Source organism: Pholis gunnellus, assembly GCF_910591455.1.
Source record: "Pholis gunnellus genome assembly, chromosome: 6".
NCBI classification, from domain to species: domain Eukaryota; kingdom Metazoa; phylum Chordata; class Actinopteri; order Perciformes; family Pholidae; genus Pholis; species Pholis gunnellus.
Genome location: NC_136532.1, coordinates 15,748,168 through 15,774,083, shown reverse-complemented (window position 1 = coordinate 15,774,083; position 25,916 = coordinate 15,748,168). Strand labels below are relative to the sequence as shown.

General features: G+C 39.6%; 2 protein-coding genes across 2 annotated transcripts; both read right to left on the bottom strand.

Annotated features, from left to right (window-relative positions):
• Window positions 1-1,006: 1,006 nt before the first annotated feature.
• Window positions 1,007-5,337, bottom strand: got1l1 (glutamic-oxaloacetic transaminase 1 like 1; the record flags this gene model as incomplete). The annotated part of the gene is made up of 8 exons (XM_079161522.1): window positions 1,007-1,146; window positions 1,407-1,549; window positions 1,825-1,990; window positions 2,815-2,965; window positions 3,058-3,275; window positions 3,630-3,753; window positions 4,230-4,411; window positions 5,163-5,337. 8 exons carry the CDS (start codon window positions 5,335-5,337, stop codon window positions 1,007-1,009), a joined length of 1,299 nt encoding a protein of 432 aa, XP_079017648.1.
• A 2,838-nt stretch (window positions 5,338-8,175) lies between these two features.
• Window positions 8,176-16,443, bottom strand: adrb3a (adrenoceptor beta 3a). The gene is made up of 2 exons (XM_079161020.1): window positions 15,034-16,443; window positions 8,176-9,124 (listed from the first exon to the last, which is right to left on the bottom strand). Exons 1-2 carry the CDS (start codon window positions 16,350-16,352, stop codon window positions 9,097-9,099), a joined length of 1,347 nt encoding a protein of 448 aa, XP_079017146.1. The 5' UTR covers window positions 16,353-16,443; the 3' UTR covers window positions 8,176-9,096.
• Between the last annotated feature and the right edge of the window lie 9,473 nt (window positions 16,444-25,916).

Genomic DNA, 25,916 nt, shown 5'->3' with positions numbered 1-25,916 from the left:
ACTCTGGTTCAGGAAAACACACCAGGGGCAGACTTTACCTTGAGACAAGGTGGGCAACCGCCTGGAGACCCGACTAAAAGGGCCCCAAACAGCCATAGATTGATTATGATGTTTGGATTTGAAAAATATTGAATTATGTTACTATTCTAACTCATTGTACCCCAAAATAACTTACAAAAGAATACCAAAGCATTTAAAAATACTATAATCCATTTACCTGACAGTCGAATGTTAGTTGCTTTGCAGATTCAGATTTTTACAAACAAAATATATAGTAAATAAAATACGAGGAATTATTATTAATTTAACTTTCCAGCATTATAAATTGAAAGCTCCATCTTGAACAGACGTAAAGTACATTTAAGTTCACTCTGCTGATGCAGGACTTTCTGCTGAGCGGTCTTAAAAGTCTGTCTTAAGAAAGAACATTTGCAGTATACTGTCAATATGTCACTTTATTAGGTTATAATATGTTTCCATGCGAGAAAGTAACCATTTTGATTCCCAATACGTGGTGGGTTTATCCAAATAATGCCTGTTTGGAAATTAGCTGTGATCATTTTCAAACAGGGGAGAGCCCCCGCTGCTGCACAGAGCGCTGTTCACTTGTTTATTCAAAGTTTATAAATATTGAATGTGTCGTGTGTCGAAATTGCACCAAACTTATCAAAGTACTACACCAAAGTAATACACCCTCCAAGCGTGAAGTGGATCAGATGAGCCGTTCTCGAGATAAGCCAAGAACACAGACTCGCTTCCTTGCTTTATAGTTGGATAGATTGCTCCTCTGTCATGAAAAGGCCGGGATGATTCAAGAAGCAATCATATGTTGGTCTACATTTTTCTGTATGTTTACCAGATGTACTTTGCAATAGCTGAACCTACAATTGTAATAACAGTAATCTTGAAACTGTGACACATGAAAGGTTTGATTTAAATGAGAATTTCAGTCAGACTGAAAAGCCCCTTTGACACTGATTGTAGTGCTTGACCGAAAGCCACATGGTCAGAAGGAAGTGGTCAGAGCCAGATGAATGGACTCGACGATATAGTCCAAGTTACCACTGTTGATTGCACTCACGTTTAGACAGCCACTGGGGAGCAGATACACGTGTCTCTTCTGAGACAAAAATTCTACCTGTTGATCTAAAACAAAAAACAAGAAGAATTGAGAAAGCACATCTGTATTTATCATATCATGGACGGAAATGAAGTATTTAAACAAAATGTTAATGTACAAATGCATTACAGCAATTCATGTAATTCGGTAACATTAACAAAGTTTATGAGGGATTAATCAAATCCCTTTGATGGCACGGAAATCATGAATATTGATTCAAATTGATTCAGTGCAATAAGTGCATATTATATAACACTGACAAAAGTCCAACATGGCAGAAACTCACCATTCAAGCCTGTAAAACAGTAGAGTCCACTTTGCTGAGTCAGATGGTCCCAGCAACCCGGAGTTCCCAAAAGCCTCAGCCTGTCTCTCAAAATTTCTCTGATCAGCATACATCTCTCCACAATGCACTTTACTTCTCCCTTCCTGGGAAACAGAAAAGGTGGACAGCATTTGGGAAATTATATCTAAAGCATATAATTCCGGATTTGCAAAACATGAAAGATCCATTGAGCAAAAGGTGCATTTTGTAAATGAAGGATGTCATCACCAGTTGAACTTTTTGAAGCATTGCATGCCTGTGGGAAGGGCTGAAACAGTCCAGCCATCGCTATGGACATCTACTGATACAGCAGCAATGTGGCCGCCCATGCAGCATTCTTTAAATGCTAGATTATACATTATAATGGAGCGTTACTCACCATTCAACAAGATGGGCTGGGTTACTGAGCACTGTGGCAACAACATGTGCTCCTCCTACGGATGGCTGGGCCCAGAGCGACCTCACTATTTTGTCAGCTTGAGACTCCATGGAAAACAGGAGGGAGTTCTGCTTTAAGACGCACAGAAGGTGCCCGACAGCCTCACCTTGCGAAGAGGAAGTAGAAGATGAGTCTGATGTGAAGAAACACTGTGTTCCAGCAGTAGTAGTGTAACGTTGCGCTCACTTTCTCTTATGCTTCTGCTATTGAAAATTAAGTTGAAGAGGGACACTTTTGAAAATGAAATACAGCACTCAGTTCTGAGCAAGTGAATATTCACCAAGCATTACAGACATAAGCTGATGTTCCTCTCAATATGGGGCGACCTGATAGACGACACCATGGGCTCGAATGCCCTAAGCAGTGAGCCTCCGATTCAATTACCAGCTTTCTAGCAGGACCGGTTGCTGCATGTCATTTCCCTACTTTCTTATTTTATTTATTGGTTTATTTGATAAGGGACAGTGCACATTAATAAAAACATTGCTGTAAATGCGCCAGAGTTAGCCAAGAGGCTATTTTTCATCTGTAGTCCCAAGAAGCAGATGTTCTTGCCCCACATTACCCGGCTCTCTCCACTATCACAATTAAATAAAGGCATTAAATGTCCCATATGTTGATAATCCAGTAGAAATTGATTATAGTGATCACTAGTGATCATTCGACTCGGCCAGACGTGATCACTTTAAGAGGTTTTCTCTGTATAAAGCTCCAAACTGAAAGGTAACTGTGACTCCGTAGAAACTAAGCATACATTTTCTGGCATAAGAATTCAACTTGACATTCTGTAGTTTCTTTTAATATTCGAACAGCTCGGGGCAATACAGATGTAACGTCACAGATCATGTTTTGATGCATGCGCTCATTTTGGCCCATGGCCATAGGGTGAAACACATGAATTGAGTGGTATTCCTAGCATCACCTACTCACCATATAGTCCAAAGCAGTGGGAGAACGACTGAGCACAGAGGAGCTCCATCCCCTGCGATGCACAGTACTGAACAGGCCAGGCACCCCGCTCTAAATCTCCACAGCAGAGCGCCTGAGGAGGCAGCAAGAAGAAAGGGAAAAGCCTACGCCTCTGTTGAAAGAGTACACAGCAAATGATCTAAGTAGGAGTGAGGAGCTACTTGACAATGTTTGTTAGAGGGCATACATGTACATGTCTGTTACCATGATGAGATTTGCAATCAGAGCCCATTGATTCTGAGTGAGGTCTGCTCCGGTAGGATAGTGGGCAGATGCTGACAGAACAACAACACTTTGCTCCGGAGCCTTCGCCAGATCCTCCAGAAGCTTCTCCAAACAAATGCCGCGCTGCTTGTAATCCCAGTAATAATACTCACGGATATCTTGAATCCCTGCTGCCTGGAAGATACCAGCCAATGAGTCTGCAGTGAGGATCAAGAAGACGACACATTATATTAGAGACCTAAAGCTGTACAAACTCCTCAAGATCAATGCTGCTTTATGGAGCCACCAATGTGAGTGAAAAACAAACTATAACACAGTATATGTTGCTATGGATACTGCTTCTGTCCATTGTTAGCCAATCATTAATTCACTTGTGGCATACATAAGTCATCCTCTAGTGTTGTTCATAATATGATGCAGGATGAACGAGTAGTGCATGCAGTTGCAGTCACCACACTGGGATTATTAGCTATACATGCAGAGTGGTATTTATGTTTCAAGAGCATAATCTAATGTGCACCAGCATTAAGAGGAGGTGAGGTGTCACTTACCATCACAGGGGGAAGAGAGGTAGACCGGCCCGCACCAAACAGCACAGACGTCATACCAGTGTTTTAAGAGTTCAGCCCCTAGACGCACAGCAGCGGTAAAACCAGGTGTTTGGACACCGAACACCTGCAACAAAAGTCACGAAACATCAAGAGTTGAGTTGTTAACATGAACATTTGAGTACTGATTTATTCTGAGGATGAAGGTGGACATAAATCCATGACTGTATAATTATATTCCTCTGCACGATGCTGATTGATTGGGTGATTAAGTACAGGCTACTGCTTAATCTCTTCGCGTTTGCTGCTGTTCAATCTAAGGCGTGAATTACATCACATTACAGTCATTTAGCTGACGCTTTTATCCAAAGCGACTTACATTTCAGATGCTATCACACCGCAGGCACAGCTACAGGAGCAATTTTCAGGGTTAAGTGTCTTGCTCAAGGACACATCGACTTGCAACTAGTGGTACCGGAGCCAGAGACAGGGTTTGAACCACCAACCCTCTGATTGAAAGACGGCCCTGCTCTCCACTCCGCCAGTCGTGAATAAATGTCGAGTCTACAATCAGTTACAGTGCTCATGTACAGCTGATATTACCCGATCCTCCACTATAGCTCGAGCGCTCTTCCCCAAAGCTACCTCCGTGGCTCGCCTGGTGAATTCTGTCACACCAAGAGAGGATGGATACTCCGGACGAGAAGTGGGATCAGCGCTTCGCTGTTGCTTTATTTTTCGAACAAGACGCAGTTCAAAGGTCTTCCCTTCCTCGCTGTAACACTCTGCGGAAGACAGTTATTGCAAACATTTTTTCATCCAACATGACACTGTCTCAATCTGTGAAAAATCATTTATTCTCAAAGTCCACCCTCAAATGGAATGTATCACACTATTTCTTAAATGTATGCTTTTTCAGTTTCAATGTGTGATTTGTAGTTATGTCATCTAGAAACGAGCAAGGGGCAACAATCAGGTAAAGGGTTTTAATCATGTGGTAGTACAAGTCCTCTACTGACAATATGCTTGAGAAGTTATTGTCTTAGTTTATTGCATATGTCAAGGTAAAGAGTTTGAACATTATTGAAACCAAAGATTATAAAGTGTGAAGCTGGGTGATTTTAGGATTGAGTTTGCTTGGAGGTATCTCAAGAGCACTCAGGTCCACACAGAGCCCTGAGCTGCTCCAGCTCTTTAGGATTAAAATATCTATTCGTAATGTCTCTGGACCCCCAGATTAAGTCTGTAATTCAATTAAATAATTAAAATCGACTGTTCAAGGTGTATGCTTTAAAGCTGAGAAGCCTTCTTCTTTCCCTTCTGCTCTTGTACCATGCACCTTGAAAACTATAGCTAGCATACATTTTGAGACTCCTCAAAGAAAATCAATTGACTATACAATATGTCTACAAAAGTCAGCAGTCCAACTAATAGATAATGTGCAAATGTTAGGAAACCCCCTTACCTCTTCTCTTATTTCAGGGTTGAAACTCTGGAGGTGTTTTCTTTTAATCATAAATGTACAAGCAGACTTACCTCTCCCTGCCAGGTAAGCCTTCCTGGTGTGAGTGTCTTTCTTGAAGGCAGACAATAGCCTTGTTTCAGGACTCCCTGCTGGGGCGTGGGCATTGGTAAACACATGGAGATGGTCTCTTGGGTCTCCAGTTTGCTTGACCACTTTTTCATTAAGGCTGCTGCCAGGTCCACTCATCTTCAACACAGCCAAGAAATCAGCTCGCAAGCCGCGAGCCCTTTGTTTGGGCACTGTTGCCAAGCTACGGCACGTATTTGGATACTGTCACCCCCGGCAACGGTGATGGAGGAGTTCATCACTACGTCATTTGCGGGTCTGGTGAGTTTACTTTTGCCATCACAGTGAGCTATCATCAAAGAGACTAGCTTGTAAGAACATGAAATGTATTGGCTTCATTCTTTAACACTGACAACAAATCAGCTCAGAGAGCTCCGTCCGCTTCTCATTAAGGTTTGTTTTGGTGCTTCTACAAAAGACCTGTAGCCTCCTCACATTAATGAAGGACCAATGATTTAGACAGTGAGTTAAGAAGCAGAGTTAAAGTGTTGCAGCTTCACTTAGTGTGTGTAGAAGCATATTTCTTTTCTTTCATGGGTTTCACTGATCCATTAGGCTACATCTTTGTACAGATGGTTATTTTCTTCCTCCTAGAATGTTCGGAGATCAAAGTTGCCTTTTAGATTGTGGAATTATATTTCCTTTGTAATCCAAATGTGCTTCTGATGATTTAAAATGTGTGCAGAGTATATTCTGTATGTGCATGTGCAGCAAATTGCACATCCTTACTCAGATACCAATGGAACGATACATCCAGACAGCGTAATGCTCCTTAGGTTGTAACAAAACACCACAGTGTCTGTGCATAAGGCTTCTGGGGAATAGAGATGTTCCTCTGTGGAAGAGAACTGAAGAACAGCCATTTCATGTGGATGAAGAAGTAGCAGTGAATCTCACAGTTATTGCAAACCATAATCAAAGGAAACCTCTTGCAGCAGGGAGAGGTTCTGTAGTTCACTTTATGAAGCTGGTAGTCACTAAGCACTGCACTAGATGGCAGTAGACTGCCAAACCGTGTATTATTCCTGTCAATTAGCTTTCCAGGAGTAATTTAAGAAAGATTAATTGAAGAATATTACGTTTGCTCAGCTTGCCTCATCCTCTGTGTTACTATTAAGAGTACAGCTTTCAGAGATTTAAGCATAATAGCAAATATAAAGCAATATTATGTGTAGAGATGTACTGAGGTGGCTGTCAGCAGAGTCATTAGTTTCTTATTACTTCCTATGATGGATTTTTTCCTTTCCTTGTGTGATTGTTAAACATCATTACTGAATAGTGAGTGCTTTTTATTTTGCTCTCAGGCAGTAACAACTAAACATTTACCTTTCACTCTGTTGACTGCAGGGCATGTTTTCCTCCCATCACACTGCATTATGGCTGCATTTGAATTATCTGTGGGATGTCAGGTTATTTGTGTTTGCCCAGTTGTCCATTAGAGTCAAACAACACAATGAACCCAGAAACACAGAGGTAACAGCAAAAAGTGTTCTAACAAAGCCACTGTTGATTCCAGGCTTGTGGTTATCTGGGGTAAAGACACATGTATTATTTGATCTACCGCTTTGTAAAGGAGTGAGTAAGAGGATGCCATGGCAGAGTTGCAAGCTAGACCCATTGGTATGTGCACCAGTCACGCTATTATATTACCAGGATGAATCCACATAAGTGAATCTAATTAAGGTGCTGTTGACTTATTAGATTCAAGGGCTCCTAACTGGTGAGCTGAGCTCTTGGGTCTAAATTTGGTGTCAAAGGACTTCTTTTTTTGACTGAGATGCCCCGTGTTCTGAAAATACCAGTGTGGCCTGAAGAAAACTGTGACACTGAGTCTCAGGACAAGTAGTTGGCACAGGAGATCCTTGACGGGAAGGTTGAGATGAACCGTGTTTAAAGTGATTTTTACCTGTCCAATCAAGAGAAGAGAGAGAAAAAAACTGCCCACTTCAAAGTAGATCCAAGATTAAAACTGCTAATCAAACACTGTGTTTGATTAGAGTGCCTTCTTCACATAATTTAAAAATGATTCCTGTAAAGCAACATGGAATATATTAGTATGTCATGTATAATTGAGAGTTATCTAATCTAGAAGAGCTGCTCCTTCAACTAAAAACTGTTCGCCTGACAATTTTTTAAACTCTTTGACTCCATGGTTTAAATGTCTAGCTTGACTTTTTCTATAATTCATCCCCTTCACCTTACTTGCACAATGGGGAATGTTTGATTGCTTATGGACCAAGTTTTTGGGCGTTAAACATTGATTTTTTCCCCACATTCATATCTTATCAAATACTCCCAGTTGTACCTTGAATGGCGACTTTTTACCTAAAAGTTAACTCTAACTCTGCACTTGAAAAAGCATTGTAACAGGAATCAGCAGATACGAATGTAGCTTTACCTCAGACAGAGTAATTGCTTCCACTCCTTGTTGGATGATATTTAAGTAGTTACACCTGGCAGAGTCAAAATATCTTGCATTCGGCTCTTGGTTTATATTTTAGACTTTCAGATCTTGTAAATGCCTCTCGTACCATAACATGACGTCTGCTCAAACAGTAGCAGAGCCAGAGGTGACGGTGGTTTCGGTGACTGAAGGATTACTTAAAATAAGAAAGATGCAATTGTTTAGAATTGTCTTAACACATGCCACACAGGTCTGTAATCATTTCTGTTTTATAACTAAATTAAAAGACCATTGAATGGATAGCATTGATATTATGTAGTTTGAAAATCATCTATCTGGATCAATGTGGTTTGATTTTCCTCCTTTTTCTAGTTGGTAATTTAATCTTTTAGGATTTCAAAGACTTTGAAATATTTCAATGCTAGAAACTCAGTGGTGTTTACATTCCAACATTGTGGACTCAGTGTTTTATGTGATTTACATCATTACGGACTTTTTTTTTACTTTCATAGTGCCGAGTGTGCACACAGAGAGAGAGAGAACACGTTAAACAGTTTTATATTTTATTTCTCAATGCAACAGATGATGAGGTTAAATGAGTAATAGCGCACAACAAAATAATGGATGACGTTGAGGCGATGTTTCCTCCACAAAGACCATTATTTTTCTATGACATGTGAGAGTGTGTTATTGAGCCTTTACCGTCGCTGCTTGCCGAAGGTAAGGAGTAGACTGCAAACAGCATGTAGCAGAAGTGTTTTGTTATGGTGAGCTGCAGATTGTGATACTGTACCTTGCACATGGAATACTGATGGTTAACTGTAGACAGGAATTATGTTTGACTTGTCCTGATATAAGATTTTAACAGCCAACAATCGAAAATAAACATTTTCCATAGCTGTGAAAGAAAACAGAAAGACTGAAAACAGACACCAGAATTGAATATGTAAATGCACAGCCCTTTGGTTTCACTCATATTACACTGACAGTGAGGACAAGCTTGCCAAAATCATGACCTTGTATAAAGTTAGACAACTTTTGTATTTTCCTAAAGATTCCGTGTATCATAAATAACTTACCAGATAATATACTGTACAAAACTAGTTTACTCTGTCATTTTTGAAACCACAGGCCACATACATGGTGGCCAACGGTTAACTGGAATACATTTAAAACTTGCAGCATTGTTTCATTCAGGATACTTTGGTGTCAATTAATGTCTGTGAGTTGCTGAGCTGGAGTGGTCCATCTCCTGTCCACAGAAACAGTCACACTGTTCCTGTCCAGACCAAATCAGCTGTTTTCTCTACAGTCAATACATTTGTGTCTTTGGGGTCAGCTTCTCTCAGCTACGTTTATTCGGGCCGCTGGTTGTACTTAAGCTTGTCCTCGCTGTTCTTTGGTCTCCGCCTTTGCAGGAATCCCAGTAACTCCTCGGAACCATAGTTTGCTGCAGTAGCTTGACATTGTACAGTTCATCCGTCCTTTTCCTGCAATGTGAAGCTGAAAATAGATGGAAAAAAAGCAAGAGTGAATCTCACATGTGATAACCTGTACCTAGTGTCTTTTAAAAATGTTATGAGGTGTGCTGCACCTGATAACAAGGTCAGCCAGCGCTCTCATTATAATCCTCATTATATCTTTGACATGGTGTGCAGCGCTGTGAGATGTGATCCTTGCGAACAAATGAGCTATTTCAGTGTATTATGACTTGTCGCCTGCACTGCTCACACCCTGTTTGACATTCCAGTTTCTATCAGATAAGAAAGTTCCAAGACAACAACAATGATTTGTTGTCTTACAGGTTACTTACCTTTTATTTATTTTTGCTTGTCAATTACAGAAGGTTACTGTAAGTTTGCCCTCTTCTTTTTATGCTTTGAAACCTTTTTCTTCCCCCCAACAGGATTGGAATTCTGATGCTATCACCTCAACTACATGTCTCCACAGGAAGACATAAACTACCTAGAACTGTAAGCTTCACCGAAATGTGCATGCATACTGAAAACAAATCTGCAGGAAACTGATTGTTTCATGGAATATAACCATTTTTACTGCAGAAGAATCCTTGTAGTCTTTGGTCTATTTCAGTGATTTTACGTTGATGCATTTGGAAGATTTAATGGAAAAAGACTCCAGGAATAATATTTTGTTACACATTCTGTTGAATCTCACATTCACACATTGATTATTGTTGGATTATTTTAAATCACAAACCACAGACATAGCTGGCACATATTTAGTAGTTAAAGGTTAAAGGAGTTAAGTTCATCAAAGTTAAGGAAAATCCATCCATCATCTGTGACATGTGTACTTTCTGTCTTTAAATAGTCTGTCAAAGGGGGATGCGACCAGAAATCATTGAGTTAACATGATTTTTTAAATTCTATTAAATATTAGGAGCACCTCTCTATTCAAACAACAACACAAACTGTATTCATTCAAATGCATTAAACTGATAACTGAGTAGATTTTTCTCTTGAAGAGGTATATAAAGTAGAGCTGAAGGTTAAACAAATGTATTCAATTACCAATATTGTGACTATTTTACCAACATAAAATTAATCTCAACACAGTTTTTAATATATAAATATCCCTAATCACATATAATTAAACTAAGAACAGCTGCAACAACCAGTGACAGTTTACTTGACGTTTAATCAACCAATCAGCCCACAATTCAGAATTGTTTGCTGGTCATACTGACAAACATAGGAAAAGCAAATACCGAAAGTACTTCCATGTATCATTATGTCGATTTTATATCAAACTGTACATCCATATTTCAAAGTGCTTTTTGTTTTATACAAGTTCAATTACCACTGAGTCATACAGTAAATCGATGTAATTAGATGATCAGTTTCAATTATTTAAATGGTTAAAAGCATCGATTAATCGTTAAATATCTATAGCAATAGAGTATTGGTATTCTGAATACTGTTACTTTAATACTGTAACATGATACAGTATTGATTTTAGCTGCTGTTACGCTTTATTGCTTATTTGTATCTGTCCAAACCTTGACTATTTAAAGTTATACTGCTCTCAAGTGTTTGCTCAACTCCCAGATGCCAACATTTAAAGACTGCACTGCAGTGGGATCGTTTCTGATATCAGGCTTGAAAGGGAGTGCTGGAGGTTTCTCACTGGTCACTACCACCATGTTTTGCTTCATCCTGCTCCTTGTTTCATGCTGTCTTAAGCTTGATCTCGCTCTAAGCTAAATAAATGCACATTATGGAAGCTGGTGTGTGAGTTTGGGTTGGAGGCCCTGTTAGCATGCTGCAGAGAAAAGCTCTGAATTATGTGGTAACAGCACAGGAAACAAAGAATGAATGCAAGCTTGTCCCTCCTAAAACACCATCAAAACATCAGGATGCCTTAATGTGCGCCTACGGATATGCTCACTGCAGTGCTTTAACTTATTACAGCAGCATTCGAGCCACTTTGACATCACACAGAGCTTTAATCTGCCACACATTAGCAGCTCAGTGTAGTACAAAAAAGCTTGTCACAGCAAATGTTTTTTTCCAGTCCAAGTTCCTGTTTAACAGAGGACTTACCCTGCAGTATGTGATGCATCAGAAATAACTTAAATTGTTTTCCGAGTTTGCTGCATGCTATATTTTCACACTCATACTCACAAAGTGTCCATTAATAAAGCACAGGTCGCTCTGGGAGGACTCATGCTTGCTTGTGTGGGAAATACAATTATATCTACGTATTAAGCTACTATAATGATGGACAGTTTGTTCCAGTAACACACAGTCATTTATAAACCTGATATGCCAGCATAGTAAACAAAATGTCCTTTTAGATTTGTCCTCATGACTATATCTGAACACTTAATTTGGAGTAATGAGACACTTGTAGTGACTTTAGTGAGTCAGTATTTATACTGGAAATGTCATTCTCCACCTGCATCTCTCTGTGCTTTGTGTAATGTCTGGTTAAAAAAACAAACAAATAAAAAACAGCTGGAAGTTCACAAGCTAAGACCAACAACATATATCCAAATATGGACCGTATTTATTTGTTTTTGTCATAGTTAAATTTGTCTTGTGTGTACTAATGACAAAAGAGTCCATAAAATGTATTTGCACTGCTAACCCATTAGAATCTGAACAGATCAGTCTCAGTGATTTCTTGTCCCTTTGCCATCAGTGTCTGCTTTTCACACGAGATCTTATTAATGTTTATCCTTCTGAGGTGGAAAACATTTTAGTGTGCACATGTGATGGCCATACAAGCCTATCCTTCTTTGAGTTTTTGCAGCTGTTTTTCTCAGCAACATGTTGACAAATGGTTTCCTCACGTGTGTTTCTTCATACTTTAATTGGGATGCACCAGCACAGCTGGAGCACACGGCTTGTTTCCTCTAGAGTATGAGCAATAATTATGATATTGTGCCATGATCTCATGTCTGTCTCTTGTACTGTAATTCTGCAGGAGTATTAGTCCTGTGTCTTTGCTGTGAACCGGTCTATTAGACTCTTCATCTCTTGTCAACATTCACTCTGCAGTTTAGTCACCACCTGGTAGGCTGCTGCTTTTTGAAATATAATGTTCCGCTCTCTGTTAGCTTAATTTTAGTGTTCTCATTCATGGATAAACTGTGCTTACAAACTCCTTCCATTCATAACACACCGCGGTGTCTTTCAAATACATGAATATTTTGTCTTAAATACCTCCAATACACATATTGGACTAATGCAGGAGCCGCCTGTCTCGCTTTAGGGCAATATTAAAAACAGAGGGAGAGACAGCTAAATTCACCCGATGCTGTAAAAAAATGTCATGTGGACTTTGCACAACTTAGGATATTTGCTTCCAGTTCAACCCAGTCGCCTGAAAAAAAATGTTGTCATCATACGTTTCTTCAAAACCATACGTTGAATGTTGTTTCTGTAACAAAAGTATGTATAATATTAAATACTATTATATATTAAATATTAAATACTTTTCATTACAGCCTCGCGGAAATGCACGATGTCACATGATTAACGCTGTGTTACTTGTAAAATTAAGGTTGTGTTGAAATAATAACAAAAGTCGCGTATCAACCGTATCTAGCATAAATATATAACAACTGCCCTTAGTGGACTCTCTTATGTAACAAGCGTAAAGTCAACGTTGACTTCTGCTCTAACACATGAAATGAACCCTGGTCTCCTGCAGGAAAGTCCTGTGTTTGTTTGATCCATCCACCCGCCTAAGAGGACTTTCATGTACACGTAACTTTCAAAATCGGTCGCTTGATACACTAAGTCACTTGCACTTACCGAATGCAAAAACGTCGTCATTCAACGTACCTGTCGTTTACAGAAACATACAAAAACAACATTTCTTTGCTACTGCACTGACCCCTTTAATGACCAAAAACATCACTGTGAAAAATTACACTTGTCATATATCACATGGTGCTTACGTGCCAGAAGGTGAAGGCTGCTGTGGATGTTGATAAGGGCAGCAGTAATATGCCTGCATGTAGTCCTATGAAAACAAAGTAACTGGTGATAATAGACCGGCTGCATGTTGTCCCAGGGTTAAAAGGAAATAGGCACAATTGTTCTTTTGTGTGGCTAGTTACGTAGATATAGATGGTTGACAGGGATGACGGAGGCCTAGCATGGTGTTATTGGCACGCAACAAACCAACAGTGCAGACTCTACCTGGAGTGTGTCATATTCCCTAATTAAACCAAGTCTCCAAGCCACAGCCCCGCCAGAGTCATTCTGAAACGGCTGGTCTCACTTACGTTTGTAATCCTGCTCAAAGCGCAGGGTGAGTCTGCTGAGCCTTTCTTCCCCTTGGGGTGATTTACCACAGATCACACCAGGCTCCTTTTAAGGAAGGCTTTTACATGCTCGTAAATGACTACCGTTTTACAGCTGCATTGATTGTGCCTGTAGTATTCCACTGAGAGGATGTCATGTAAAGAAAAGAGAAAACTGATCTGTATGTATATATATATATATATATATATATATATATATATATATATGTATGTGTAAATGTTGTTATGATTAGTGAATTTGAATTTAATGTTCTTAAATTGAACTGCTGACTAATCTTAATTTCAACCACTTTAAACTCATAGTGAATATAATATTTGTCACAACAAAACGACACTCAACACCTTCAATTGTGACACATGGTCGAGACGTGATAATTATTACTTATTATAATAAATTAGTACATTTTGAATGCTTTTTTCAAATCAAATTCAGAGCACAAGATTCAATAATACAGCAAATAAACAGTATATGTTATGTAAATGGCACAATTCTTGTATTATATATAGCTAGCATTTACTTGAAAGATTAAATTATTTGTAAATAAAAAACTTTCTATTCCATTTCTAGAGTTATAGCTCAACTCCTAAATATTACCACATATCTTCCTGTATTCTGTGACAGGCTTGCTGTCATCTTGTAGTGGATTCCACCAACCCCATTCAACCCGACTTAACTAGGTGTTCTCATTGGCTGTCAGTCTTGTAAACAGCCTCTCCAGTTATAAGTCTTGTGTGTAAGTGATAAAGATTTATCTGCTGCAGGCGGTGTTGGGCAGGGCACACTGAGGCCCTTTACGAGGTAGAAATGTCACATCGCTCAGTGGTGTTAAAGAGCAATTTTACAGTCATTTCTGTCATGAAGGGACGCTGTTTTTAAATACTGCATAATGAAATTTACACACAAAAAAATAGATTTACAATATTAGGGTTTCTATGAAATAGAAATAGATTAATGATATTGTTAACTATTGTTAAGGAGTGTGCTGAACAAAACATTCTACAACATTAAACACAGTACCAGCAATATTCTTACTATAATAACGTCTTCTGGGTTGATTGATTACACGTAACATCGTACAGTAACTGATACAGGTACAGTCCTCAAATGTTTGATTCATGCACGAAAATCCAAATATTAAGTTTCATTTGTAGTTTGGTAATATTGCAACACTTCGACAATCCTCCATAAATGATTTATTCTTCTGCACTGTTGTGTTCCAAACTAGTTTATTACTGGGCAACAGCACACTGATGTTTTATAATATGTCCAAATCTGGATTTCTATGTTAAGGAAATGCACTGTGAGCAGAAAAACTAAAGTTTTCTATCAAGCTCAAAATTTCGAAAATGTTATCTACAGTCCTTTGACTGTTGTTAATATTTAACATCTTTATTGAATTATCTTACTGATTAAAATATTGGAAAATGTTAAAACACTGTTATTGATCTTGATGTTGCCATTGTGGTTATGCGTGATGTCCAAGTGTACATAGCTGTCAAAATGATTTACCTCATTGTCTTTAAACTATGGTTTCACTGTTTATACTTGAGGTGGTGGATGTTTTTCAAACATTCATCATACTTTTTTAAAAAATGGGAAGAAAGGGAAACTTACAATTTGGTTTCTGGCTCTGATAAGTCACTGATCTGTGTGCTGCCGTTGGACTGCAGAGGATCAGGGAAAGCCTCCTCGCTTTTGCTGCTTCCATGAGTGCTGGCCAGACTCTCACTGACCTCAGTCCTACCGGTTGGAGGCTTTTGGAAGGACCCGGCTGCAGTGCCCGACTCAGTCTGCCATAGAAAGCAGGAGCAGCGAGTCCGCAGCTCTTTATAGAAAGTATTGAGACACAAGGTGGACCACCATGGACAGCCCAGCAGGTTCTTGAACGCAGTACGAAACTCTGGACTCCTGCAGTAGATGATAGGATTGAGGCCGGAGTTGATGTAACCCAGCCAGTTTAACAGCCGGAAGATCCACTCTGGGGGAATGTCTCTTTCAAATGCATTGATGATGTTGGCGACAAAGAACGGCAGCCAACACACAGTGAAGGTCCCCATGATGATCCCCAAAGTCTTCAGGGCCTTGTGCTCTTTGACGAGAATGAGCCGTGACGGCCTCCGCTTGACGTTCTTTCTCCGTGCTGCGCTGCTGCAGCTGCTGGAGCCTGCACACGTCGTTGACAGGATACTATTAATGTGGGGGCCAACTTGCACCTGCGCTATTGAACACTCGTTCTGAAAACGCATGCGATTCTTATCGATGAGCTGGACCTGCCGTGTGGCTATTAGAAAGACTTTTGCATACACAAATATCATTACGAGCAGTGGAATGTAAAAAGACACTATCGAAGACACAATAGCAAAGGCCCTGTTGGTCACAAAGTCACAGCATTTAGGGTTCTCGTAGCACTTCATCGCTGCTTCATCGTCATTATCACGCCAATACCCTTTCATAATTGGCACAAAGGAAATTAAAGCGGACACAACCCACACTAAGCAGACTATTGCCCTCGCACGCCACTTGTTGAGTAGAACCTTGTATCGGAGCGGCCTCGTAATGGCTATATACCGATCCACTGCGATGACGCAGAGCGTCTCGATGCTCGCCGTCACACACAGGACGTCCACAGAAGTCCAGAACTCACAGAATGTGTCCCTGAGCTGCCAGTTACCTGTCACCACAATCGTGGCCCCCAGAGGCACCACGAGGACCCCCATGATGAGGTCCGCGCACGCCAGGGACATAATGAAAATGTTTGTCGTTGTTTGTAGCTGTGAAGTGTGAACTACAGCGATGATGACCAGCAGGTTTCCCACCACTATAGTCAGTATGATGATGACCAGTATGATGAGGCTCCAGGGTCCCGCAGCCCTGTGATAGGGCTCTGTTCTGTTGATCACATCGGGTGCTAAAGTGCTCAGGTTTACATCCATTATGATCAGCTGAAGATTTGTTTTTTTATGTCAAAGTTAACAAAACGGAAGATTCTGCGCTTCTTACAGGCATCATAAATCTGCTCACTAAATAATAGCTATTCTTTACTTTGCAGTTATTGCTTACATTTTAGAGCTTGGAAGTCTTGTTTGGCTGTGTTCAAAAGGCAGTAGTGGCTTTCCATGGTTCCATACGGGATGAACAAGACGTGATTGTTCGTGGAAGTTCTTCTTGTTTAGGCAACAGCAGCATGTCTTTCAAAAAAAAAGATGTATCCAAACTGTCCACAAAGTTCTATTAGTTCACGGTGTTGCAACTCTTTCTTGAATCCACGAAACATTAACATAAAGTGGGAAAAAGTTTTTGAGAAGAAAATCCGTCCGTGTCCACTGGGACTAGAGTAGTTTGCAGTGTTTCCGCTGAATCCTACATGAAACACAATGCAACTGTCGGACTGTCAAGCAGCAGTGACACCGTTGCAAGAACCACCAGAGTGCACCAGAGTGGCTGCCCACTCTTTCTTTTGCTGTCTCTCTCTCTCTCTATCTCTATCTCTCTGACTCTCCCGGTGCAGGTTGCCCAAGATTGTATTGGCTCTAATCACACCCTGGCTGAAGGCAGAGGGGAGGAGTTGAAAAGTGTGTCTGTGTGCTGAAGCCTTACAGGGCTCAGTACCCTAATAGGGCTACACACACACATGCGAACAATCACACATTGCATAGACACACACACACTTAACCATAGGAAAAGAACTAATCCAGCATTAGCGCTTGTTATATGTGTGTAATGTTTGTCAAAACGGCAAAAATTATCTTTATGACACGCACATTGTTTACTTGATGTTACTACATGTTGTGTTGAATGAAGCAGCTGCACTAAGCTTGTTAACCCATTAACTGTATCTGCCACTTGACTGTGTCAACAATGTGACAGACTTTTCCACTGCTGGCTTCTGTTCTGATTGTCAAATGATACTGGATTATGTCGAACACACACTTCCAAGGCTCAACTCAATGTTTTGTCATTCATTTGAGCACCGGCTTTGCAGTAAACATTAACATTTTGGATAGTTTTTTATTCTGATTATAGCTCCCTTATCTCCCCTTTATTATGGCAACTCTTAAGGCCTCTAAAGGATTATTTGTAATCCAGTTTGTGGTCAATTTTGCAGACCACAAAACATGAGGCACCCCCAACTAGACCAGGAAATAAATGCCCTCCCTTTTGACTTAAAGCAGTAAAAGAAAATAATAGATCGCTATCTCGCTTATACTGAAGCCGGTGCATTGAAGAAGAACAATCAGGGAAATGCCTTTCATGCGATCCACTTGAGATATCCAGTGCTCTGCTGCGGTGCTGAGCTCTCTTGTCACCGAGCAGTTCCTTCTTTGGTTTCCTTCTTTGGTGTGATCAGCTGTACAACTGCAGCTGTGATTGCTCTGCGTTTATTCCCACCTTGCTTTTTACTTTTACTTAATGAGAAGAATAACAAGAGAATCATTTTCATGTCTTCCTACATAGCTTTCATGAGGATTTTTGCCCTTAATGTTGCCATCATTTTTTATTGATTCATATAACTGTTCTCCTTTTTAAGAAGTTATAATCAATATTTTTATATTAATATATTTATTAATTGACAAAATAAAGACAATATGAAAAGGAGAATCATCATTGAATCTGCAGCTCACGAAGCTTTATTGAGCTTTATAGCGAGTTTCAGCTCATAGTTCAGCTGTCAAACCCAAAAACCGTGTATTGCTGATAAGGAGCCAAATATTTCCCTCTGAAGACCAGAGAAAAAAATAAAGATAGTGAATATTAGACTTATATTCACTAAGGTCAGAAACACAACTCTAAATGAATGCTAATGTTGCTCTGGAACTGCTGAATGTGTAAAAAAGCAGCTGTTTGTCAACAAGTTCATCATATACTGTAAACTCGAAAAGTAATAGGTCAACTTCTTTACATTGCTCCAAATAAATCTGATCAGATCAACATGCAAATATACAACTCTGAACGGCAAGGTTTACAAATTCTGCCAGGACATTACTTCATCACATATCACAAGTGATAATGCTAACTGAATACATGATTGACGGCTTCAAGTATGTATGTAGCATCTGTCCAATGAAGTCCTTTATGGCTTTTCTAAAGCAGCTACATTTTGTCGAATACTTTACTGCTGAGAGTTAGATGAGGCGATCGACGGACACGAATCTGTCCATTCAGTATTAAGAAACAGCTGAGAAATGGTTAGCTTAGCTAACAGAGGGAAACAGCCAGCATGCCTCTGTCCATAGCTAACAAAATCCAACCGCCATCACATCTAAATCTCACAAAATGTTGTTTCTTCAAAGCTTCAGTACGGATTAACCTGTTAATCTGTGAAGTTAGAGGTGCTGGTAGGTGGATTTGTTACTTCAGGATAAAGCAAGGCCAGCTGTTTCCAGTGTTTTTGCCAAACTAAGCTAACATTGTGCTCTCTCCAGCTTCTTGTTACATTACATTACAGTCATTTAGCGGACACTTTTATCCAAAGCGATTTACAATTCAAATTCTATCACATTCATACACCGTAGGCACAGCTACGGGAGCAATTTTGGGGTGAAGTGTCTTGCTCAAGGACACATCGACATGCGACTAGCGGAGCCGGGGATCGAACCGCCGATCCTCTGATTGAAGGACGGCCCTGCTCTCCACTTAGAACATAGTGAAATTTTGTTTGCACTTTAGATATAGCATCATATTTGGGTTAGTAAATGTATCGTGTAGCAGACGCGCTGAACATTTCATAGACTTCGTCATATCATTAAACATGAGTTTTTATGTCTACAGTAGGTAGAAAGCTGTGGGCATCTGTACTTATTTGTAGCCAATAAATGTCACTCCTAAGACAAACGGTCCAGAGAGAGAATCTAATAGACGTTTAATCAACTTGTGTTGTAACATGCTTTTCTTTGCCAACACATACACAAGGTCTCCTTCCCGTTTTCCCCATCTAGGTTTAAATAGCATTTTTTTTTTTTTGTCAACGGCACTTTGTCACTCATCTGGCAGGAAGTTGTGGAATTGTGAGTGCATTCACAAAAGGGAAAAGCGGGCAAAAGCAAAACACCGGCGCCTTTTTAAACTCGATGACCAAGAGGCCCAATCTTGGCTGTCGATGAAGGTCACCGCTGTGGAGCTGACAGCTTGATAGATGCTCATTTGTCTTTGCGTGAGAAGATACCATTGGACCTGGTCCTAGTGTAGTCAAGCACGACAACCGGCATTAGAAGAGTTCTTGATAGAGGACTCAGCTGTGACAGCTTTCTCACCATCACAGAAAGACTTGTGATGGCAAGATTATTATACTGTGCATGCAGTGATTAAATAACAATGCCTTTGCACGAATACATTTAACCATTTTTAGTTGGGATTTTCCTTACATATGATGTAATTTACCAATCAGTCCAAATGCGTGATGTCTGATCTGTTTTATCATGTGCAAATTCTTCAGATTAACATAGTTATTCTTACTGTAACGGACTCAGGCTGTCTGATGGACCGGGGCACTGGAAATATAAATAGTCTCCAGCGTGTAGAAAGTTTTCTAGCAAAGTACGGTAGCCTGTATGGCACTGCATCATGTTTTCTCCATTTTAAGGCCACCTTAGAGTGCTACGCATCATGTTTTCTCTACTATTTTATTATGTTTTTTCTACTGGAAGGTTACCCTAGAATACATTTTATTATGTTTTTTCTACCGGAAGGAAACCCTAGAGGACATTTTATCACATTTTATCAACTGGAAGGGCACCATAGAAAACATTTGATCATGTTTTATATAATGCTTTATTTGTCCGCATAAGCATACTTCCTTGGAAAAAACAACAAATTTACAGTGTCGGGTTTGCTCACTTCATGATGGCAAGATGTGAATCATCAAGCAGTCATTAGTCTTTAGAAAGCCTGTTTATTATACACTAACTCCCTACATATACTGCACCCTGGGAATGTTTCCCTTCTCTCCATGGAAACCTCAGAGGCGATATTCTCCAATCAGCTGGTATTAAAAAAACTTCTGGTATTTCTCTATCAAGACTAACTGCATATAGGGAAGGCCTGATCCGTGGCAGCCATCTGGTCTTTACAAGCTTACATTTCAATTCACAACGCAATCCATCTGTTCAGTGCCAACACTCCCATGCTTGGAAAGGTCCATGCAGTCACTCTCCCACTCATTGCCAGTGGAGAAATGAAGAGGGTGTAAATCTTGCCGACATCAGTTTGCTCATATTCAGCAGCACTAATAGTAGGCCATTTGTTGAATTGAAGATGTTGATTTTTCAATCGAGTGGCTCCTCAAGATGTCGTTTGGATCTGCCAAAGTGCCGACTATTGCTTTTTCGGGAAGAGAGACGTTTAATGTCTTCATCCTGTCAAACAAAAGTAGAACAGGAGCCAGCGGTACGAGTGTGAACATGCAATACGAAAGGGGTCAAGCTATTCTATTCAAAAAAGGCTCAACTTTTTATCTGAATGCACAATCAGTTTTATGTTCATGATCCTACATGTTTAAGGACTCGGTCATCAGTATCCAGATGAAATCTTTGTTATTTATGATAATAATTTTTGATTTTACACCACACCTTCCCCACAGTTTGGATGGTAGTGACTTTTCTGTACATCATATGTTTTGTTTTGTTTGTTTGTTTGGAAACTTTTTAAAATCTTTTGCACAAGAAACTGTAGATTAGAGAAGCTCTGAGAAGGACCGAGTGGTTGCAAATGCAGAACACAACCCCGAACAATAAAGATGATTTATCTTGTAGGAAATGTGTACCATAATTATATGCATAACGTGTATTGTTGTGACTTATGTCGAGAATCTGAGGATAATGAATCCCATAAATTAAATTTGAACAGAGAACATTTCCTCCTTGTGTATGCATCCTGTGAGAGTCAAAGCCCAAGAGCTCCGGCCAGCAGATATATAGAATGAGATCATGTGTTGAGGTGAGAGGAGAGCGGTTTAGGGGCCGAGTTGTTCAGTCTTCCGCAACTATCATGTCGTGGGTAAATCGCACTCATTATGCTCTGAGTAGAACCACATGCTGAGATTTAATGATCTAATGAGTCTCTTTTGGGGGCTGTATACAGGGAATACTAAGGAACCGGCATCCCTCCCCACACTCTCCGTATAGACATTCAAGACCAATGCTAGGCTATTTTTGGGACCATCTTAAGTATTTAATTCTGAAAACCACACTGAATGCATACAGATGCTTCCAGTCTCAAGCTCACGTTTCTATACTGGATGAACATTTTTGGATTCCTTAGCAGCAGTGACAACTGATTTTGCATAATCTGCATCTCAAAACACAATGTCTCCTGCTGCTCTTAACTTTTACTCAGTGATAAAAACTAAACTTTTATACTGTGAAATTGTATGCATGTACGCATCACAAAATATGATGACACACAGATGAATAATGAAGCACAACAATAAAATACACAAGAATGCTTGAATAACCAGGCAAACAAAAGGAAAAAGAGGAATAAACTTAAAAACAATGGATGATGACACTGCACTTTACTCTCAACGGCAAGAATAAAGTACTTTGTAACTCAACAGTTAAGAATAAAAATAAACCTAAAAAATGAAAGGAGAGATTTTAAAATAACCTTTTGATAAAGATAAGTCTTTAAAGTGATTTAAAAGAAAATACGGATTTAGCAGGCCAGAGTTCCTCAGACAGGTTGTTCCACTGCCGAGTAGCCCAAACAGGAAACACTCGGTCCCTTCTAGTCTCTACGCGTGAGCTGGGAACAGTCAGCATGTGTATCTGGCGCAGGTTGGTATCTTTATGCCCTTGGAAAATGTACTTAAATTATGTCTGTTGAAGTGAACGTCTCTATTGGCTGAATATTAATTAAATGTTGATCCTTTAACACGTACCGTCTTCGCTTGTACTCGTAAATGACACAACCTAATGATCAATAGTTACCTTAGTGTAAAACAGGACATATGCCAGGCAGCAGGACAGTCAATTGAAATATGTTGTTCGGCTAGTTTTGTGAGCAAAGTACTGTGACGACAAATTATGATGATATCCATGCTGGCGTAAACACTGCAACAAAAGTAAAAGTGCCCTGCTTTGTCCTGCTGCTTGCACATCAAGCTCTTGGTCAGCAGGAGCAGGTCGTTACTGGGTCGTAAATCTGCGAGACTGTTGGCGATTGCCATTACAACATGCTGTTAAAAATCCATACAGCCACAAGGTCTGCCATTATAGCTTAAAAGCAAACAATAAATTAGAGTCAGCGGTTGACACTGGCTTTATATCTTAATAAAAGAAGTGCTTTGCTCCTGATCATCCTCTGCATCAGTGTCAGAGTGAGGAAGGCGGGAGTGCAGGGTGCTGGCGCCAGAGGCAGACTCACAGACAGAAGAGAGAAGGGCTCTGGTTTAGCTCTCCTCTGGTCCTGTGGGGATCAATGACTACTGCTAGTGTCAGCAGCATGTTGGCCCTCTGCAGCCAGTGGGAGTTTAGTTGACATTACTCACCATAATTGTTCATTACCACCTGTGATCTCACTGAACTATTGATGGCGATCCAGGTGAGATCCACCAGTGTGAAATCCTCTGTCAGGTAAACATGCCAGATAAATAATAGCTGCATGCGAAGTCTTGATGATCAGTACACAAAAAGAATGCGAGGCAAAACACCGGACTGTTAATTGAGCGTATAAGTAAAATAGGGGCACAACAAGAGCACAGAGCAAATATGGGTAACATCGTGTGTACTCTTACAGCCCAATATACATGTTAAAATACATCTCATCAAACATTTGCAACGCTTTTTTTAAAAAACAGCAGTGTTTTCATAATTATAAACCTCTTCGTCTCTGTAATTGCCACATTGCTCTCTTTTACCACACTTTGCATTGGGCAACATTTCCTCATAGATACAATTCAGGGATTGGTCTTAAACTTCACAGGGCCATATTCCTTTTTTCTGTGCTACCGACGCAGTAGGCGCCCCCCAGCGTCAGTAAGAGAAGCAGCCGTGCTTTCTATAGTCACTGCCAAGGTGACGCTAAGGGTCCCTACAAAGCGTCAGTATGTGGTGTGTCGGTATTTGAACGTGTTGTGTGTTCCAAACAGTCCCCTGTCAACAAACATCTATCCGTTATCAATACGTCAAACTACTGCGACTGCTAATCCCCTTATTTCTCCCATATTGATAACCTTGATATTATCTAACAGACGACAGGGATTCATATACAGCTTCAAGAACAATGTCGAGCACCACAGCACGCTCAAGAAACTTTGACTTAAGAACACCACTTTTTGTTTTGTAGCTTGGTACATTGATAGTTGTTGAGTGCAGAGCAATTGTTTGTGAAACTGAAACCGGTTTGATGAGTTCGACTTTATGAACATCATGTTCAAGATGGTATGATAGAGATCTAGGAATCATCCCTATCCTCCAAACTATCACAAGCTTAAGAGACAAGAGATGTCATGTTGTGGCACCATGTGGAATTGACTAAAGTTAAGTTGCTCTTTTACTGTTTATTCACACATTTGTATTTAGGAGTGTTTAATTTGTTCCAACCAAATGCTTTTGTGTCCATCCACAGCGGCCATTTTTCACAGCAAACTCTCACCGTGTGAAAAACGAGACACTGTGCAGACATTACCTGGAGTTACGTGCTGACATGCTCTACTACACGGTGTGTCTAATACCCACATAGTCCAGACTAATGTCAAAGCCCAGCACAGTGCGTGACCAGTTTAGTGGTTAATAAACAAGGTGTACCACCCATCTTCTCTGGCTGCATGAAGTCCACCGTATAATAATTAAGACACAAGAAGCCCGTCAATCAGTCTCAAAATGTGGGTTTTTTTGTAATAAGGATATAAACAGTCCATATTTTGGCTCACAGAACCCGTTTTGACTGGCCTGCATCCTCAGTAACCAAATGTTTCTAAAGACTACATGTACGTTTGCAAGCACAGTGCTTCTAGCCACAGTGTTTCAAGGCAGGTCATTGTATCTTGCTTTGCACCACACCACCCACATTAAGTGGGCCTCATTATAGACCAAGTCATTTATTGTATTTTAAGGGTCAGAAGGAGAGATCTCTGAATATTTCTTGGAAAATGCTGTTTTCATGCAGCTGTGGTGTATCTAACCAAAACCTTTTAGAATTAATCTGTGGAGATGTACCTGATAAAACCGATAAAACAAGCGCACACCCTCATATGATGCACTCACTAGAACGAGTACTCACACATCCTTGTATGTAAACAAATTCATCCCTTGATATCAAACCTTAGCCTGAACTTTCATATCTGTATTAAGTTAACCTTAATACCTAACCTACTCCCCTATGTACGAGATTCATCCAATTACATTCATCCTACAAACACCCACATAAGCACTTGCATACATTTACAGAAAAGCTCTCTTCTCATGATGGTAAACGTGCTGGCAATGATGAAAAAGAACCTCCATGGAAACTAGCATATAAACTGAGGTGTGCATATGATAAACATTTACACATTACATACATTTTAATTGAAACCCAACAACAGTTTTAAAACATTCTATTGCGTTGAATCAAAATGTCTTTCAATTGAACAATACAAATTAAAAAAAGAAGACGTTGTTGTTGATTTAATTAGATTAATTGTCATTTTAAAAACATTTAGTACATTTTATTTTTAAAATGAGGTCAATTTAAGAAACATATTTATTTTGTGAAAAGACACTACCTGTAGCGTTTGAATGTGAGCAAACCTGAGAGTAAGAAACATACACAGCCCTTCTTTTCGGAGTTTCACACGACTCCGCCAGTTAGGAGCTAATAAATCATTGGAAACAAACCAACATTAATGTGGCCTGCAACTTATCACATCACAGAAGGCGATGATGCACCAAATTTGGGTTTAATTTTAAAGTATTGAAGGATCTTCCGGTGGTTTGGTTACATTCAGGTATATATACTGTAACCACTGCCATAATGCCATAACTTTAAATAGACACTTAAGACTTCAATAACAGACATATTTGAACAAACTATTGTTTATTTATCATATTCTGTTGTAATTATTTAATAAAAAGCAACAATGAATATTTAAAAGAGAAAATAAGATGGAACAACAAATTGATTTCCTTTTCAGGAAATTCAACATTTTTATTGTTTAAATTGCAGACAATATTGGTGTTTTTTAGCAACCGAGTTACTCAAGTTTTGGGGGATTTGTTTTTTCTTTCTTCCTGGATTTATATAATTTTTGCTTTGGCTTTATGCACAGGACATAGTCCTTTCTCTGTATCAGGGCTTTGTTTTTCTCATCAAAAATCAGCAACATACTATGATTTTCATTAATCTTTTCAATTAATTTGATTGAACTTATTGATTTTTTTATTTAAATTGACTTACTTTAAACTGTCAATCAAATTCACGGACCATAGAATAAGAGAAAATCTGAAAATGGAGGCTGTGCATTATTAAGCATATAACATCTTCAGAATCTAAAGCTTTCAGGAATGTGTTAATGTATTTCA

Coding starts and splice junctions, on each gene's coding strand:
- adrb3a (XM_079161020.1), bottom strand. CDS start 16,352: ATGGATGTAAACCTGAGCACTTTAGCACCCGATGTGATCAACAGAACA. Junction 9,125..15,033: donor TCAGAGCCAGAAACCAAATT/GTAAGTTTCCCT, acceptor ATCTATTTTCAG/CTTCACATTGCAGGAAAAGG.